General features: G+C 47.8%; 1 protein-coding gene across 1 annotated transcript in view; it reads left to right on the top strand.

Moving 5' to 3' along the window:
* The window catches only part of srrm3 (serine/arginine repetitive matrix 3), a gene marked incomplete at both ends in the record, with an annotated part of 36,822 nt that overhangs the window by 10,136 nt on the left and 9,186 nt on the right, over positions 1-17,500 (top strand). Inside the window, 8 exons of the mRNA XM_084474235.1 lie at positions 3,099-3,200; positions 10,517-10,621; positions 11,001-11,081; positions 11,539-11,607; positions 14,340-14,375; positions 14,609-14,659; positions 15,492-15,599; positions 16,004-16,214. Coding sequence (XP_084330361.1) covers positions 3,099-3,200; positions 10,517-10,621; positions 11,001-11,081; positions 11,539-11,607; positions 14,340-14,375; positions 14,609-14,659; positions 15,492-15,599; positions 16,004-16,214 — 763 coding nt within the window. The remainder of the gene's footprint in view (positions 1-3,098; positions 3,201-10,516; positions 10,622-11,000; positions 11,082-11,538; positions 11,608-14,339; positions 14,376-14,608; positions 14,660-15,491; positions 15,600-16,003; positions 16,215-17,500) is intronic.

Raw genomic sequence — 17,500 nt, 5'->3', positions numbered from 1 at the left:
GATTTGTGTTGTCACTGATTCATGGGGAAGTAGAAGATAAAGAGAATGGTGCTTCATCTTGCTTAGACTTGGACCAGGGGGAGCGGGATAAGGGGTGAGGGGTGATCCATAGTCTACCTCTGGGCATCCCTCAGCAAGACCCGTCCCCTACCTAGTGCGGATTATGTAGGCTAGATGTACTGTATGCTGGATAGATCAGTCTACCAGCCTACCCAGTGGACTGTGGCAAATGTTGCTCATCTATCCGTCACACATCTAGGTGGTCGTTCCCACTTGTGATGTCACTAAAACATAGGAAAATGCAGATTTTCAAATGGCTTGTAAGGGCTAATCACACTCACACCGGGCAGCATAATATCACCCCTTTAAAAAGATGACCGGAAACTGAATAGCCTACTCAACTTTTCTTCCCTTTACATTACTAAAGTCTATGTTATTATGGCACACACGCCGTCATCGCTACATGGTTAACCGTGTTTTCACATGGGACCAGACTGGGTGTAGCAAAGTGGAGCATAGCCGTGCCTAGCAGAGCACATTGATCTGTGATGCTGAACTTTGCTTGCAGTTTGAAAGATAAATCATTTGCCCCTGACCTTTTACATTTACTGCCTTGCTTTAATGACCCATAGCCCAGCCAAACTAGTCCTCAAGGATTTTTGGCATTAATTAAAACCCGCAAAGGTTGACCCTTTTTCATATGCTTACTGGAGAGGGAATAAAAATATATATTTTCAGGCTGACGAGATTTCCTCGTCATAGTTTCATGGCCTTCACGTTGAATGTCACGTGTACATCAATAGATCAATGAGCAGCTAATGGAAATTCTTTCCATGGAATATATTCACACTGAACTAACTGTGTGTGTGATACACTGTATGAATACATACTGATATATGGTTGAAGTAAATTGCATTTTGGGTCAAATGATCTTATGCATCACATGCATAACCAGCAAGCTAGCCATTCAGAGAGAGACGCCATCACTCCAATACCTAAACCATAACTTGGATGTAATATGTTTGAAACGGTAGCCTACTTTACGATGGTTATGATTTTTCACATGATATGGTACATCATATGATACTGTACGAGACAGTACATACATAAGTAGACCTCATTGTGATTAAGGCCCCGTGCACACAGGCGAAAAACAATCTTTTCCCCTCCGTTTTCCTTTGATGCGTTTCAGGAATATCTCCGTAAAGCCAGACTCATTTTATCTTATCCACCCTCGGAGGTGGTTTCAGAAAAGTGCGTTTTCGGTCACCGAAAACGCCGGATCCGTCTGGACGGTCGGCCCAAACGCACAAGACTTATGCGTTTTCACCAAAAAAATCATCTCCGTGCCGACGGGGCCTATGTCAGCTGGTTAGAAAGCTCTTGTTGTTCCAGGACCATGTCCCTCTGGTTCTAAACGGTTTGCCTTGGGGGGGATTAAAAAAAAACATGGGTGCAGATTTCTTTCCACACCCTGGATACGATTTAGCTGAGGCTGAAGAAGTCTGCTAGGTTCAATGGGGCTTCATGGTGTGCCAGACAGCCCAGATAAATGGCTATTAGACAATCATTTCAGCAAGTGGCTCTTTATATATCTGTGGTAGCCCTACATTGCTGGCCTATCGCCCATTTTCATTGAAATCTAATGAAATCTAATCTAAATCGAATCGAATCTATTTTGTGTGTGTGTGTGTGTGTGTGTGTGTGTGTGTGTGTGTGTGTGTGTGTGTGTGTGTGTGTGTGTGTGTGTGTGTGTGTGTGTGTGTGTGTGTGTGTGTGTGTGTGTGTGTGCGTGCGTGTGTGTGTGTGTGTGTACGTGTGTGTGTGTGTGTACGTGTGTGTGTGTGTGTGTGTGTGTGTGTGTGTGTGTACGTGCGTGTGTAAACTAAGTTGGGATGAAATAATAATCTTGGTACACAAAGTCACCCCAGAATTTGCTGGACAGCCACTTATTGCCTTCATCCACAGAAGAACCGATAATGATTGTGTCACTAGGGGGTCTTTAAGAGCAGATTGAACTGCTTAGTCGCGGAAAAGTGCTTCAAGCCTGTCAGCCTGCTCTGTCAGTGGTTCAAGAGAGATAAATGTTATTCTAAATCACATCAGAGCACTTATTTAACACTTATAGATCTTTCAGTAAACATTTAAAACAATGGATAATTAATGCATACACAGGTCACTGTGTATGTATCTATTTTTGATTTGCTATATGTTCTGCTTGTTTGCAATGTTGTTCTATATTCGTTTTTCTGCATATGTGTTTGCTAAATGTATGTTTGTCATTACTGCTACTGCTAACAACTGTGTGGCCTGCTGCAATCTTTAAACTGCATGTCCTGTTCTGCTTCTACTTTGAAGTACTTTAGGAAGCCTTTTTTACACCTTGACCAGAGACTACGGATAAAAAATCTCCTGTTGTCTAATTATGGCACTTTTATGCCATGTGTGTTTATTAATCTTGCACTGTCCCTTCTCTCAAATACACTAAGCTGAACTAAACTAAACCAGTGTAAATGCCAGTACTATTATTACAGTATTACAGTATGAGTACCATTTAGTACCACAAAACAGATGTATATCCTAGCAGTTCATAGGAGGTTTGATCCCCCCCCTACCACCAACCACAAGACAATCTTTCTTGTGTTTTTCCACTGGCAGCTTGACTTGAAGACTGGATGAGGTTAGGTGGTGTACTTGGATTTCTCTGAGCCATGCTGATCTCACAGTGGACCAGTAGTTAATACACACTGAGAACAATAATATCAATATCATGGGGAATATTACTTTTTCAACTTCATGTGCTTTTCAATATTGTGTGCAGTAAAACTTTGCATTGCTTTTTTCAGTATCATTGCTTATTTTACTTTTAATATCATGCGCAATATTACTTTTCTGCTATTTTTCTTTGCTTACTTTACCTGACCCTAGTTATTTTTATTATATTTTACTGATGTTAGCATGTACTCCTTAAACACATAATATGTAATATTCTATTGTTTTCATCAGTTACTTTTTACCCTGAAGTTGTTGTTATTTTTAGCATTCGTTCTATCTTATCTTATCTTATCTTAACACTGTCCGCCTCTGTTTCCTTCCAGGTACACAGAGGAGGAGATCCAGCAGAAGGTGAACACCTTCAGACAGATGCTGATGGACAAAGAAGGGGTGATCACCAGAGAGGGATCGCACCCACAACCCATGTAAGCCAAAAGACGTTTGCATTCTTTCAATCCTGTTATTTGACCAGTTTTTCTTTGACCTCTTCCTCCCTCACTTTCTCAACTTGTTGTGTTACTAGTTTTGAAAGCTCACATGTTTTTAGAAAATGTGTTTACCAATTTGTTTGCCGGTTCCTTCTGCTTTGAATATACCCAAGGAAGGATACATTTGTTGCCAGTTAAATGTATCTTTTGAGCAAGAAAAACCTAAATATAGCATCAAAAAAGACAAATCTTAAACAAATCTCGCCTGCAGATACATAAATACAGTATGAACTTCTTCTTCCTTGTGAAATTAAAGAGTTTTTCATTTGAGTGTATTACCATAAAGTCCCCAGGGCACAGTGTTTCTATAATCCTCCAGTACCGCGTCTAATCCAAAGAGTTGCCAGCAGAAATGTTCGCCACCAACGCTTAGCTCCTCTTCAGAGGACTCTAGGCGTGTTTGAGACAGAGCCCAGATCCTCTGAGATACGTTCAACTCCAAACCCGTCCTTGGATAGGGAAGGGGGAAGGGCGTAGCCACTTATCAAGGACATCGCATTAGACTGGAACATCTCGAATTAGGCCTCTAATGTAACCGGGCAGAACAACAGACGCACAACGGGAACACACACACACACACACACACACACACACACAGACACACACACACACACACGCACACACACACACACACACACACACATAGACACACGCTCATGCACGCATGTCCACACAAACACACACAGACAGACGGATGCATGCACACACGCACACACACACGCACACATGCACGCACGCACATTGTGGACAGCATGTCCACAAAAACACACAGAGACACGCACAGAGGCACACACACCCCAACTCAAATAGTGGGTTCTTTGTTTGAAGCCCAATGTCCACAGTCTACCTGTAGGCCATCGCTGAGCAGGTCCCCACCGTCTCCTTAATGGCCCTAAACGGACACTAGCGCACAGCGTACAGACCGTCTGGGGGTTGGAGGCAGATTCACACGTAGAGTCTGGGTTCTGTAGTCACGGCGTGAATGACTGCGGGTGCAGTCGAGTGACGTGCTGTCTGCGCGCTAATGAACGGTAATGACCCCGATGCTTCGCCACACGTTGGAGAGCTGACTAACGAGCTTCCCCGCCTCCTCCTCCTCCTCCTTCTCCTCCACCTCCTCCACCTCCTCCTACTCCCTCCAGTGACGCCGTCACTTGACATTTGACTGGAATATAGAGCTACAGTGATGCGCAACTTGGTGTGGCAGGGTGTGGCCGTTTGTTTGTTTGCTTTCTTTGTTTTACTTGACAGTTGGGTGGGCATTTGACCTGCCAATAAATCAAATATGAAGATGAAAATCCTTCATGGAAAGAGAAGGAACGAGAGGGATAGGGATAGGGAGAGAGAGGAAAAGTAGCAGTCCGACAGGGAAAAGTCTTTTTCCTGCAACATTTCCTCCAACATTGATATATTCCCTATTCAGGGAGAGAGGCTTTGATGTAGAAAAAATGTTGAAATGGTTTGTAATCTGGCGAGGCTCACCCACCTACTTCAACACACGCACACACAGGCACACACACAGGCACACACACACACACACACACACACACACACACAATGCCATGCATCTTACCTAGTTCAACTTTTCCAACATCTCAAAAAACTGTAAAAAAATAAAAAAACAATAGTTCATGTACAGGAGCACAGGCCAATATTTGAAACAACATTGCCGTACGTACAGCTATCTAAGCGGAAAAACATGTTGTCAACATAATATTGTGTTAAAGGATTTGTGATAACAAAAACTTGTAATTAGTTCTAGTATTAATAATGATTTCAGGTTCGTTTCAGCACTCTGAACACGTCTGTTTGAAGGGTGCTAATAAACTTGCCTTATCTTGCCCTACAGATGTATAAATAAACTAATCTATATTTTTATCTATTCTAGCTGAGTTGCACGCTGTAGATTTCACTGGGGGGGGAGGCTCACACCACCCACACACTTTGACAGCCAACTGATAAAAAAACCTGATGCTTCCTATATGCTACAGTATAGCACCATGTGTTAGCGTCTCCGCTATGCTCAAGTGCTGTGAGACACATGCGTGTCTCACAGCACACGTGCATCGACTATGTTTAGTTGACAAAGCGCCCTAGAGCTGTTTTGCTTCATTCATGGCTCCAGAAAACCGTGACTTTAATTTAAATATTCACACTCAAAGGTAGGAAAGGCTATTTACTTTTCAAGCAGTCATATTTGTCAAAATTCGCTTCATATCCTGGCGACATGAATTAAATCAAATGGATCGTTTAAAAAAAATGAAGAGGAAAAATTCTGATATCTGTCGTGATTGCACACCTATATTAAGGCTGTTCGGGCTGAATTAAATGATTGCATGGCCTTGCTGTCCGTCTCCCTCCCTTGCCTGCACAGAATGATGAGTCTTCCACAAGGTTAGGCAGATTTAATGCTGAAACAAATTGCCTTCCCTATCTTTAAAGCGTTCCAAAAGGGACCGTTTCAGTAGTTTAAGACAGCCCTCATTTGACCAAGTGTCATTAGTTATCCAGGCCAGGAGAAGATTAGCATTTTGTTTTCTTAAAAGGGCCAATAAACTCCAGCAGAGCATGTCAAGCCACAAACATGTTAAATGAATCACACGCCTGTGTGTCTACGGCTAATGCCAGCTTCTGGGAGGCAGAGGATAAGCAAACTCCTGGGGTGGAGTTTAAGTCAGAATACGCTGGAAACGTCCCCCGTCCCCCCGCCTACAAAGAACACTTCAATCCCTAACCCGGCTTGTCATTTTAAAGACAACCAGATAAAGTGTGTGGGCTTTAATTTGAGCTCAACATATCACACTTTTATTTTTTTATATTTTCGATTAGATTTAAAACTCACAAGATTTAAATAGAAGTTCATTTTGTGTGGATGAGTCAGAAAAAGAAAATATTCTGGGGATCGTCTGTTGATATTACAGAGTCAGTACTTCTTTCATCGATGTTCTTGGAAGATGACACATGAACAAGAGGAGCTCTAGTCTCCAGGCACACGTGATTTATGCGCTGCTCCATACCAGCACAGTTTCAGGGTCACCTGCACCTACTTTTCCCTGCCTTTCTTTCCCCTCATCCACTTCACTCTTAGAATTAAGGTCATGATAGCATGGACCTTGGATTTCAAAATAAGGGCGGCTAGCTATATATATATATATATATATATATATAACTACTCCTGGAAAGATATCAGTGCAGATGAATCACAAAGGTACAGACTGGAATTGGCTTTTGAATGTAACCTTCAGTTAAATTGGTCAGCTCTGTGGTGAATTTGTAAGGTTTTACCTAGAGTCCATGTTCGAACTGGTGGGAGCTTCTTTCTTTTTTTTTTTTTACAATTTAAGCCACAGAGCGCATTATTAATTATCTCTTCTACAAAGTCTTTACACAGTGGAAATAAACCTGCAGCATTTAATCAAACAATATACATGTAGCTGTGATCAGTCGGTGATGTTAATTTCCGGTTAGGGACGCTGGCTTGTTTTACAAATAAAATGCACAGGAGGAGATCTGTGTCACTAAACAGGAATGGAATGGATGTGCAGAGCTGCTGGGCTGCGGAGAAAGGCAGTCTTATTATAGCCAATGAGAGCCATTACCGGTAGCTTCTCTGTTACTAAGCAGTGACCATGGAGGCTTGAACGCCCACTCCTGATTGAGGCAAGATTCTTTGTCTCAGTGCTTGAGTTGTATATTTCTGTCGCCTTATACCTTCACAAGAGGTATTCTTACATGAACACATTTGCGGTGGAATCATCATTTCTAGCTACAAATTAAAATCTGAAAAGATTTGTCTAATCTGGCTTTAAATATATTGTTGCATAATTACATAATTATTGTAAAAATGTAAAAAAAAAAAAAAAAAAGACAAAAATACTACAGATCACTTTAGGCACATCAAGCCCAAATAAAATTTGCTGGAAAATCCTTACTGGATATCCGTTAGCTACAGCGAAAGCAACGGTATGAACGCATCATGCTCCCCCTCTCTAAACAGAGAGCCTTTCCCACCTCTTGGGGTCATAATTAGATAATCCCACCTCGTCTGTTCGCACACGGTGGGGGACTTTTCTCTGTGGGAGGGGGGGGGCAGGAGGTAGTTTGGGTTGCTGGGGTGGTAATTGCTCTGGTACCGCGGGCCCGGGAGGCACAGCTCAAAGTAACAGGGGCTCCTGCCCGGGCTGCTGCTGCTGCTGCACACCGACCTCCAGACGTAAACACAGGCTGGGGCTCTTTTGAGATCCCTCCTGTGGGAGCCTGTGTGGACTAAACATGACCTGCAGTTGTTTACCACCAGCGTCCACCTCCCACTGCTCTCTCCTCCCCCTCTCCTCCCCCTCTCCTCCCCCTCTCCTCCCCGCTTGTGTGGTTGTTGTTGCCCTTCTTTAAATCGTTCAAATAATTGTGTTTTATTTCAGCATAAATAAGACCGTGTATATATTCAATATGTGCGTGTGTGTGTGTGTGTGTGTGTGTGTGTGTGTGTGTGTGTGTGTGTGGTGGTTTCTCTTTTATTGTTTTTCGATGATTGGTTTGTCCGCATCTAGTGTGTAGGGTGTGTGTGTGTGTTTATCTGTGTGTGTGTGTGTGTGTGTGTGTGTGTGTGTGTGTGTGTGCGTGTTTGTGCATGTAGTCGAGAGTGTGTATGTGTGTGTGTGTGTGTGTGTGTTTGTGTGTGTGTGTGTGTGTGTGTGTGTTTGAGTGTTTGAGTGTTTGAGAGTCTGTGTGTGAGTGAACGCGCACGTGTGTGTGTGTGTGTGTGTGTGTGTGTGTGAGAGTCTGTGTGTGAGTGAACAGGCACGTGTGTGTGTGTGTGTGTGTGTGTGTGTGTGTGTGTGGAGTGTGTATGTGTGTTTGTAGCAGGCTTTCAGAGCAGGGTTGAGGCAAGCTAAGGGTGCTGCTGTAGCCTGCTGGGCCCAGTGGGCGCTCTGCCAATTAATACCCCACTGACTGTCTTTCTGTCTTGAGTACACACAGACACAAACACACACACGCACACACACACACACACACACACACACACACACACAGGAACCCCTGCAGAAGCCTTTTTCCCCCAAACACTATACACACTCCTTTCCCACACCCTTCACTCCGGATAGTAGACACACACACACACACACACACACACACACACACACACACACACACACACACAGAAACCTCTTTCAGCTTCTTCAACCCTACTACATGAACAATTTTTATGCATCCACCCTTGCCATTCTCAAACCACAAAGCGATGAGCTTGCTGACATTACTGTGCATCCGTCCTGAATTCATTATCCTCATGGCACCCTGAGATGTGACGGGGCTCATTTCCCCAGTATTCCGGTGGTTTTCTGTGGCATGGGTGCTGTCTTGTGGTTCCTGCTCTCCTGCTAACCCGGGAGACGGGTCCGACTGCGGTCTGAACTGGGACGATGCTTCCGTGACGTGTCATGGATACCAGCACCTCAGCCCCGCCGGAGCCGTCCACCGCGCGTCTAATGAGCGTTCCGGCCACTCTTTCATTCGGCTGGGAAGCGCTGCCACAAACATCCGTGGAAGCAGCTCCGCGCCACGGTGCGTCGCACAGCGGGTTTCAATTCTCGACGCCGGACGCCAGCATCAAGACGCCGCTGTCACTTATAAATGACGGCACCTTCTTTTTTGATTGTTTTCAACGTACATTTAGGTTATCTAGCAGACGCTTTCCTCCAAAGAGACGTACGACCATTCATGCACACACACACACACACACCGGTGGCAGAGTCAACCACGCAAGGCGACAGCCGGCTCGTCGTGAGCAGTGAGGCGTCTCGCTCAGGGACACCTCCACACTCAACCAGGAGGAGCCGGGGGATCGGACTAGCAACCTTCTGGTGACAAGTCAACCCGCTCTACCCCCATGTACACAGAGATATGTGCCCCATGTATATGTGCTCCCTGTGGAGCATATATACGAGGGGAGGCGACGTGACGGAGGTGTAGGCTCCGTGCTGCATTTCCAAGCGGTGCCCCAGGGTGGGACGTGGCTCTACACACAAGGCACCGGCGCGGTATCTTTTGCGCTCCTTCCCAGCATGCACTGCAGGTGCCCTCCGGTATGCCTTACCCTGCGTTTCACCCTCAGCGGCTCTCGATGCAAGAGAGAGTGAAAAAAAAAAACCATCATGAAAATATACTTTGCTGGTGACTTTTGGAAAAACCCAGAAGACGACGGCACAACAGGGCCTGTCATAAAAGAAAAGTTGCAATGGGTTGAAGAATGTCCAAAAATGGCGGTGTGCTTTAACCAATTAAAATTCTCTCTGTGGTGGGGCGTGGGGGGGGGGAGGGGAGATCCTCCGCAGTATGGAGCCATATGGAACCATCAAAGAAACAGGAAGGGATCTACTCCCGCCCAGAGACTCCTCAGTATGGAAGAGGAACAGCATCCTTTGAAAGCAGCTTTATCCACAGCACTGCACCGAGGATGTACAGGTTAACAGGCTCTGTTAACCTGTACATATGAAGGGGCTCAGGTCATCCGCTAGCATCACACTCGGCTTCCTGCCAGCTTCCTTTCTGGTTTAACCCCGCCCCACCACTACCTTCATCATCCTCATCAACGGAGCTTTATGGAACGGGTTTCGGATGAAGGAGTGAGAGGAGGTTATGGACAAGAGAGGGGTCTTATCTCGAGGGTCTTATCTCTATGCTGTGTGTGTGTGTGTGTGTGTGTGTGTGTGTGTGTGTGTGTGTGTGTGTGTGTGATCCTGGGGGGAAGTTGAAGAGGGCATCGGAAATTGTGACAAAATGGCAGCCGTGAAAACTGCCAGAACGGGGGATTTGAGATGAAGATGTTAGAGATGTTAAATTGAACGCCGCACTGTAGAAGATGAAATCTTACTGTGCCTCTGGTTGTTTACTGGGTAAATATCCAAAGTACAGCAACATCTTTCTGTCCTTCGAGTGTAGGCTAGGCTCTTGAGTCCAACCAGAGGATGTGGGCTGTTTGTTAGCTCGAACTACCACACGGCTGTGCTGCTGTGCATATTGAGTTTATTTGTTGTGTTGAACACTTGGGATGAGGGCCTGGCAATAAAAAAGAAATGTTTTAAGAATCTCCAAAATCTCCTCCGAGGCCTTTTTCAAATGTTGAGAGATGTTGGGGTTTGAAATGATTGTTTGCTGAATAAGAATGACGTCTGAATATTTATGGTACCTTCGATTTCTAGCGTCTCATCCTGTAATCGCCCTCCATGTTGCGGCCCTGGCCCGATGTGTTGCAGGATCAGCCACCTGCACTACGCCCATGATGAGGATGATGAAGGTGACCCAGAGCTGGCTGCCTATGGGGAAGGGGACTATGACCACTATTACCAGAGCGATCACAGGTAACACATGTACACACTCACGCACGCACTCACGCACGCGCACATACACACGCTACACATGCACAAACCGCCTCACACACACACAATTGCCACAATACATTGGCGTCTAATTTAATTGTTGTTCCTGAAGCCATGGCACAAAATTGTGGCCAAGCCAGCAAACAGCTATAATCAGAATGTAATTCATTGAAGTGGAGATTATTCTGATACGAGCACCTGAAATGTGTACTGTGATTTAATTTCTCTCCCTCTCTTTCTTTCTCTTTTCTTTCTTTCTCTCTTTTTCTTTTTTTTTTCTCTCTCTCTCCCTCTCTCTCTGTCTCTCTCTCTCTCTCTCTCTCTCTCTCTCCCTCTTGCTGACTCTCGCCGACTTGTTCAGGGTGAAGAGGAAATCCAGCAGTTCTCCGTCACCGCGGCCCAAGAAGAGGAAGAAGAAGAAATCTGGCCGGCGGAAAAGCCAGTGAGCGCTCGTCTTTCTGTGTTCCTAATGTCCAGCCATCACTTATTTATCGCTTCATCAAGTGCTTCACTCTGCCGGCGAGCAAGGGCCTCGCACTGGGATGATCAGATATATATATAGAGAGAGAGAGAGAGAGAGAGAGAGAGACAGAGAGAGAGAGAGAGAGTTTTGTAAGTCAGGACAGGAACGATGCTGCAGAGAGACAAGCAGAGGCAAAGACAAATGAAATGAATGATGAATGAATTCATCCTTTATTCAGAGGACGGGTTTATCCCGATTGACACACAGTGAGAACACCCGTCAGGGTTGAGATGTGATACCTCAGCAGGGGGTCAGAACCACTCGTATGAGAGCGTACAATGGAAAGGGCCACGTGGAGACGGTTCGCATTCAACATTTAACCGTTTCATAGAATTTCTCATTTCTGTCTGTCTGTCCCTTTGTCTTTCCTTCGTAGAATCGACGGCTCCTCGCCAGCTCGCAGAGAGAAGAAGAAGAAGAGCGGGAAGAAACACAAGAGAGACAGGTGAGGAGGGTGTGTGTGTGTGTGTGTGTGTGTGTGTGTGTGTGTGTGTGTGTGTGTGTGTGTGTGTGTGTGTGTGTGTGTGTGTGTGTGTGTGTGTGTGTGTGTGTGTGTGCGTGCGTGCGTGCGTGCTCGTGTGTGCGTGCGTGCGTGCTCGTGCGTGCGTGCGTGCGTGCGTGCGTGCGTGTGTGTGTGTATATAGACGTATTGCTTGCGGAAAACTGAATTAACCTCATTAAGAAACTAGCATCAATCAAAGGACCATAAAGACACTTTATGGTCTTAACTGCTTTCTATTGTTTTCTCTATTTACAACAAAAACAAAAACAGATTAAATATATCAATGTTAAATTGGCCTTATTCAATCAAAAAATTGATTGAATTAATACCTTATCTCCCCCCCCGAAAACTAAAGTAGAGTTGATTGCTTGTGTTGTTTCCTAATCTCCTAATTTTGGTGTTGTTTGCTTTCAACACAACACACAGATAGATAACAGAGAGAGAGAGGGAGAGAAAGAGAGAGAAAGATAGAGGAAGACAGAGATTGAAAGGGAGAGAGAGAGATAGTGAGATAGAGAGTGATAGAGAAGGTTAGAGAGAGAGTTGGAGAGAGATATGTGGCGAAAGAGAGAGATTTTTATGTACATATATACAGACGGAGAAATAGAAACATTGATAAATAGAGATTGAGAGTGGAGGAGAGAGAGAGAGAGAAGGAAGATAGAAAGAGAGAGATGGCGAGAGGAAGAGGGGAGGAGAGAGAAGGTGATAGAAATGGCTCATCAACAACACATTCTGCAACGCCCAGGGATATCATAAGGACAACCGCAGATTGTAAAGCACCTCCATTCCTCTCCCGTCTCAATCAGACTGTGGGGATATCGTGTGTGTATGTTTGTGTGTGTGAAGTTGTTTGTGTGTGTGTGCTTGTTTATGTGTTTGTTTGTGTGTGTGTGTGCTTGTTTATGTGTCTGTGTATGCGTGTGCATGTCCGTGTTTTTGAGCGTGTTTGTGTGCGTGTGTGTGTGTGTGTGTATGTGTGCGTGTGTGTTCCTGCGCGGCTGCTGTGTGGGTGCGTTTGCAAAACAAGAAAGATGAGCCTCTCAGTGTTGTGCCGAGCATCGCTGCACTGGTGTCCTCAGCCCCATCCATGCATACCCTCCTCCTCCCAGCTCCTCCTCCCATCTCCTCCTCCCACCTCCTCCTCCCAGCTCCTCCTCCCACCTCCTCCTCCCATCTCCTCCTCCCAACTCCTCCTCCTCAATCCTCCCTACTCCTCCTCCCAACTCCGCCTCCCAACTCCTCCTCCGGCACTAACAACACCATCCCCCCACACACCCTCCCCCATTGCCCCTTGAGCGTCCTACCTGCTCCTCCTCGTCACTCAACGTACCACCTCCGCCTCCCCCATCTCCCTCCACCTCCACCCACCAGCCCCCCCCCTCTTTCCTCACAGCCTTCGCCATACCCCCCATCTCCTCCGTGTCCTCCACCTCCATCCATCAGCCTGCTTCCCTATCTTCTCCATCTCCATAGGAGCTCCAGAGTGGTGTTGCAGTGCAGGGACTCCTGATGTATGAATAATGTATATAGCCCCCCCTCTACCCCCCTCGCTCTCTCTCTTGCCTCCTGCTGTGTCGGGCAATGGTTTTGTGCTGAAGAACAATCACTCTAATGGCCTATGTATGTGTGCGTGTGCATGTATGTGTGTGAATGCATAGTGTGCTCCAGTGCTGATACATTCGTGGCTCAGACAACATCCTCCCCTATCTCATACACACACACACACACACACACACACACACACACACCCACACACACACACACACACAACCACTGCTCCTATTCCCCCATTTCTCGAGGGTAACCATAGCTCACCTACCCAGATGCTGAGCACTCTCATAGGTGTCCATTTAACTTGTACTGGAGCATCTGGGAATGGAAGTTAGAGAGAGAGAGAGAGAGAGAGAGCGAGAGCGAGAGAGAGAGAGAGCGAGAGAGAGAGAGAGAGAGGGGGGGGTGCGATTCCCTCAAGAGTGACATGCCTCATGACCTCCCTACACACACACACACACACACACACACACACACACACACACACACATACATCAACATGCGCAGACGTTGCTGACAGCCTGTAGTGCCGAGCAGCCAGTCTAACACACACACATGGGTCCGTGTGTAGGATATAACTCACAACAGCGCCTGCTTTATCACTCCTATTGCTGCTACAATAGCTAGCAGCCGTGTGGAGGAGGAGGAGGAGGAGGTGGAGGAGGAGGAGGAGGAGGAGGAGGAGGAGGGGGGGGAGGGGTTGTAAAGTGCTTCAGGGGAAATCGACAACTCTCTGAGAGGTGACTTTGTGACCCATCACCATGGAAACTGGGGACGAGGGTCGGCCGTGACGCGGCACGCCGCCATAAAGGCCGGGAGGAACGACTCCCGTTCGCTCTTCCTCTTCGTCCTCGTCGCACTCTTCCTCCTCCTCGCTCTCTCCGTCCACGGAACACACTTGTTAGCTCCGTTTTGTACACGCCGCCATTTCCCAATTTGGGTTTTCATCTCAAACTAAGGGTCAGTGTTGACATTTTCTCTTTGTTTTTTTGGCGAAACATAACGCTCGCTCGTTAAACGCGATAAAAGAGCCACGGTGCCGAGTTGATGTATTGGGGCTAAGATATGGAATATAGCGTTATAACAAAGGCCTGGTTGTTTGTCTTTTCTGGATTCTCTAGGTCCACATCAGGGTCCAGGAGGAAGAGGAGACACAGGTGTGTATGAAAAGGAACAAGCAAAGAGTTCATGAGTCTTATATACCTGACACACCGTATATCCCCTATATGTCTGAGGAAGCATTGCAGTAAAGCTCCCCCGGGACTGTGCTCGCTCTGCAGCGGTGTTGCCGAGACAAAAAAAGTTGATGTTTCTTGTTGTTGTTGTTGCTGTTCTTGTGCTGTCTTGTTCTGTTTCTGTTCAGCTCACTCACCACCAACTTTCTCCCCAGATCCGGCAGCACAAAGAACAAGCACAAAGACAGGACCAAACAGAGGAAAGGGTGAGAGACATAGATCCAAGCATTCTTTTTTTTCCCGATCTTCTTTTTCTGTTTTCGTGTTGACGATTTCTTGAGAGCGTCGGTTATTCTCATCGTTTCGTTTTTTTTTCTTTCCATCGTTCGAGTTTCTTTCATCACCTCGACTGCGAGGTGCAATGAACGAGTGAACGGGCTCCGCTGTGCGTGGGAAGAGCTGAACTCCCCCTTAGGTTCTCAACCTGGAGTCTGGCACTTGTCCAGCAACACTGCAACCCTGTGCAAAACTAAACGCGTCGAGTCAGCGGCCCGTCGCTTTTATAACTTTGGCGTCGTGACGGAACGATGTATTCTCCAGGCGTCCCGTGTAGCCAGAGGGGAGAGTGTGAGCGGTGGTAGCCCCCCCGCGGTGCGCTGACGCCGCCCCCTGCGCTGGGTAAACACGGGCTTAGGAGGCGCCGTGGCCCCGCCTAATACATGTAGATGAGGATTTTACACTTGTTACGACCCCACGCACACAGACACGTCCCGGGCAGCCTTGTCACAAGCGTCTCGTGTCTCCGGGGCTCAGTTTCAATGCTAAACAAAGCGTCCCATCTTGATTAGAATATATATTGAAATTGTGTGGAAAAGCTTATTTTACATAAGATAATTGACTGTGGTGCCGCTTGCTGATTTGTGCTGTGTGTGTGCGTGTGTGTGTGAATATGGTGTGTGTGTGTGTGTGTGTGTGTGTGTGTGTGTGTGTGTGTGTGTGTGTGTGTGTGTGTGTGTGTGTGTGTGTGTGTGTGTGTGTGTGTGTGTGTGTGTGTGCGTGTGTGAATATGGTGTGTGTGTGTGTGTGTGTCCTCCTCAGCTCTCCTGGTGCGTCTCCCAGCAGGAGGTCCCAGCAGAGGGGGAGCTGCTGCAGCTCCCGCAGCGCCTCGGCCTCCTCCGCCAGGAGCCTGTCCAGGTCCCCCGCCAGGTACACACACACACGCACACACACACATACGCACGCACACACGCACACACGCACACGCACACACACACACACACACACACACACACTTCAATTAGACTGTCGTTGTGAGGACCATGTGGGTTGAGAAGACTCACTGATTAGATAGTGTGATGCCGTAGGAGTCCGTGTTACTGGGGGCTGTCTCCCTCCTCTGCCCATCCCAGGGATCCATACCGTCCCTCCCCGCTGCGGCCCCCCCCCCCCCCCCCGCCGCGTGAAAAACACCTATTTAGAAGCCTGTGGTTCTCATTCGCCTTCAAAACTTTTAGTTTTGTAGTTTTTTTAGTCTAAAGTGTCGTCCTTCTTCTCCCTCCCTTCCTCCCTTCCTTCCTTCCTCCCTCCCTCCCTTCCTTCCCTCCTCCCAGGCTGAGCGGCAAACCCAAGACGGACGCCCACAAGGCCGCCGGCACCTCTCTGTCGCCGGGCCCCAACGCCACCGCCGCCGCCGTCAGCGCCACCGTCGCGGCCGCGTGGCACAACGGGCACCACGGCCAGCGCGGCCACAACGGCAGGACGGCCGGCCGGCTGGACCCCGCCACCGACGGCCTCAAGATACACCACGTATGTGAGCTCTCGGTCAGTCCCCCGGCGTCCTCCTCCCCCGTCCCCCGTCCGAGACGTTTTTTATGGCTGGCTCGTTAGGCCGTCCCCTCCTGGAGTTGTCAGTGAAGTGGCTCTCACTGTCGGGGGGGGGCGTACAGCTTTGTAAACCGTCACGGAAAGCCCCCGACCCTCTCAGGATATCTTTTGTCGATGTGTCGATTGATGTATTTAACGCCCACGTCTTTTTCTTGGTGCCTGGCACCCCGAGAGAGGGAGCTAAGGGTTAAGGAGGGTGAGCTTGACCTCTGACCTCAACCTTTCTGTCTTTAAAAGGGAGAGAGGGAGAGAGAGAGAGAGAGAGAGAGAAAGAGACACAGGGAGAGCGATATATAACGAGGTACAGAGAGGGGGAGAGGCCCAGTCGGAGCACAGTGTATCTGTAGCTGATGAAGGAACACATCCGGCTGTAGGGACGGAGCCGTGCTGCTCCTGAACGCCCTCTGAGGGTCCTCACACGAGCCCGCCTCTCTCCAAGACGCCGATTTGGCAAACGAGCACCCCCTCGAGCGATAATTATCGACTTTGATGCTGCTCAAGAAAAAAAAAAAGAGGGATGACCCTCTTTGATAGCGCTGCAGATATTTTTTTAATCCAATTAATGAATCGCTGGCGCTTGATACAATCAGGAAAGCGTAGCAGAATTGTGCTGAGAGAGAGAGAAGCAGCAGCAGCAGCTCAGCGGTGAAGCGGCCGGTCAGCTCTTTCAGGTAATGACCAGGCCGGGGCTGTAAATCATTTTACAGGTAATCCATACATAGGTGTGCCGTTGGTCCTGTAAAAAAGGCGTTATACGTCTAGAACATCCGCTAATATTTCCCCAGCGTTTATTTGAGGCTGACGTTGAGCCCCCCCCCCCCCCCCGCCACTTCTCGAGGAGGCTTTCACTGTTAAACCCACGTGGGAGCTGCTCTACAAGAGGAGAGGTGGTGCTATCCCCTCCCTCGTGCTCTTTCTGACACGCCCCCCCCCCCCCCCCCTTCCCGTCTCTGTGCCTTCCCCGCGGCCGCTGTGGTGGTACACGCCCCCCCCTGTCTGAGCCGGCGTGTTAACCGTCGTCATGAGGTCCACGTTAGTGTAAGCCCAGCGGCTGTGATGCCCAGACCAGAGACGGGAGAGGGTCCAGTGTGGCCCGCTGGACAGGCCCCCGGTCCACCTGCAGACAGAGCGCACACGTCCACATGATTCATTTTGCATTGCTGTCTCCTGTTTCCTACCAGCCTGCATGTGTGTATGAAAAGGTCTCAATTGCTCTCTCTCTC

This window comes from Micromesistius poutassou (genome assembly GCF_964030765.1).
Source record: "Micromesistius poutassou genome assembly, chromosome: 10".
In the NCBI taxonomy this organism is placed as follows: domain Eukaryota; kingdom Metazoa; phylum Chordata; class Actinopteri; order Gadiformes; family Gadidae; genus Micromesistius; species Micromesistius poutassou.
This window is presented reverse-complemented; position numbering and strand designations above follow the sequence as displayed.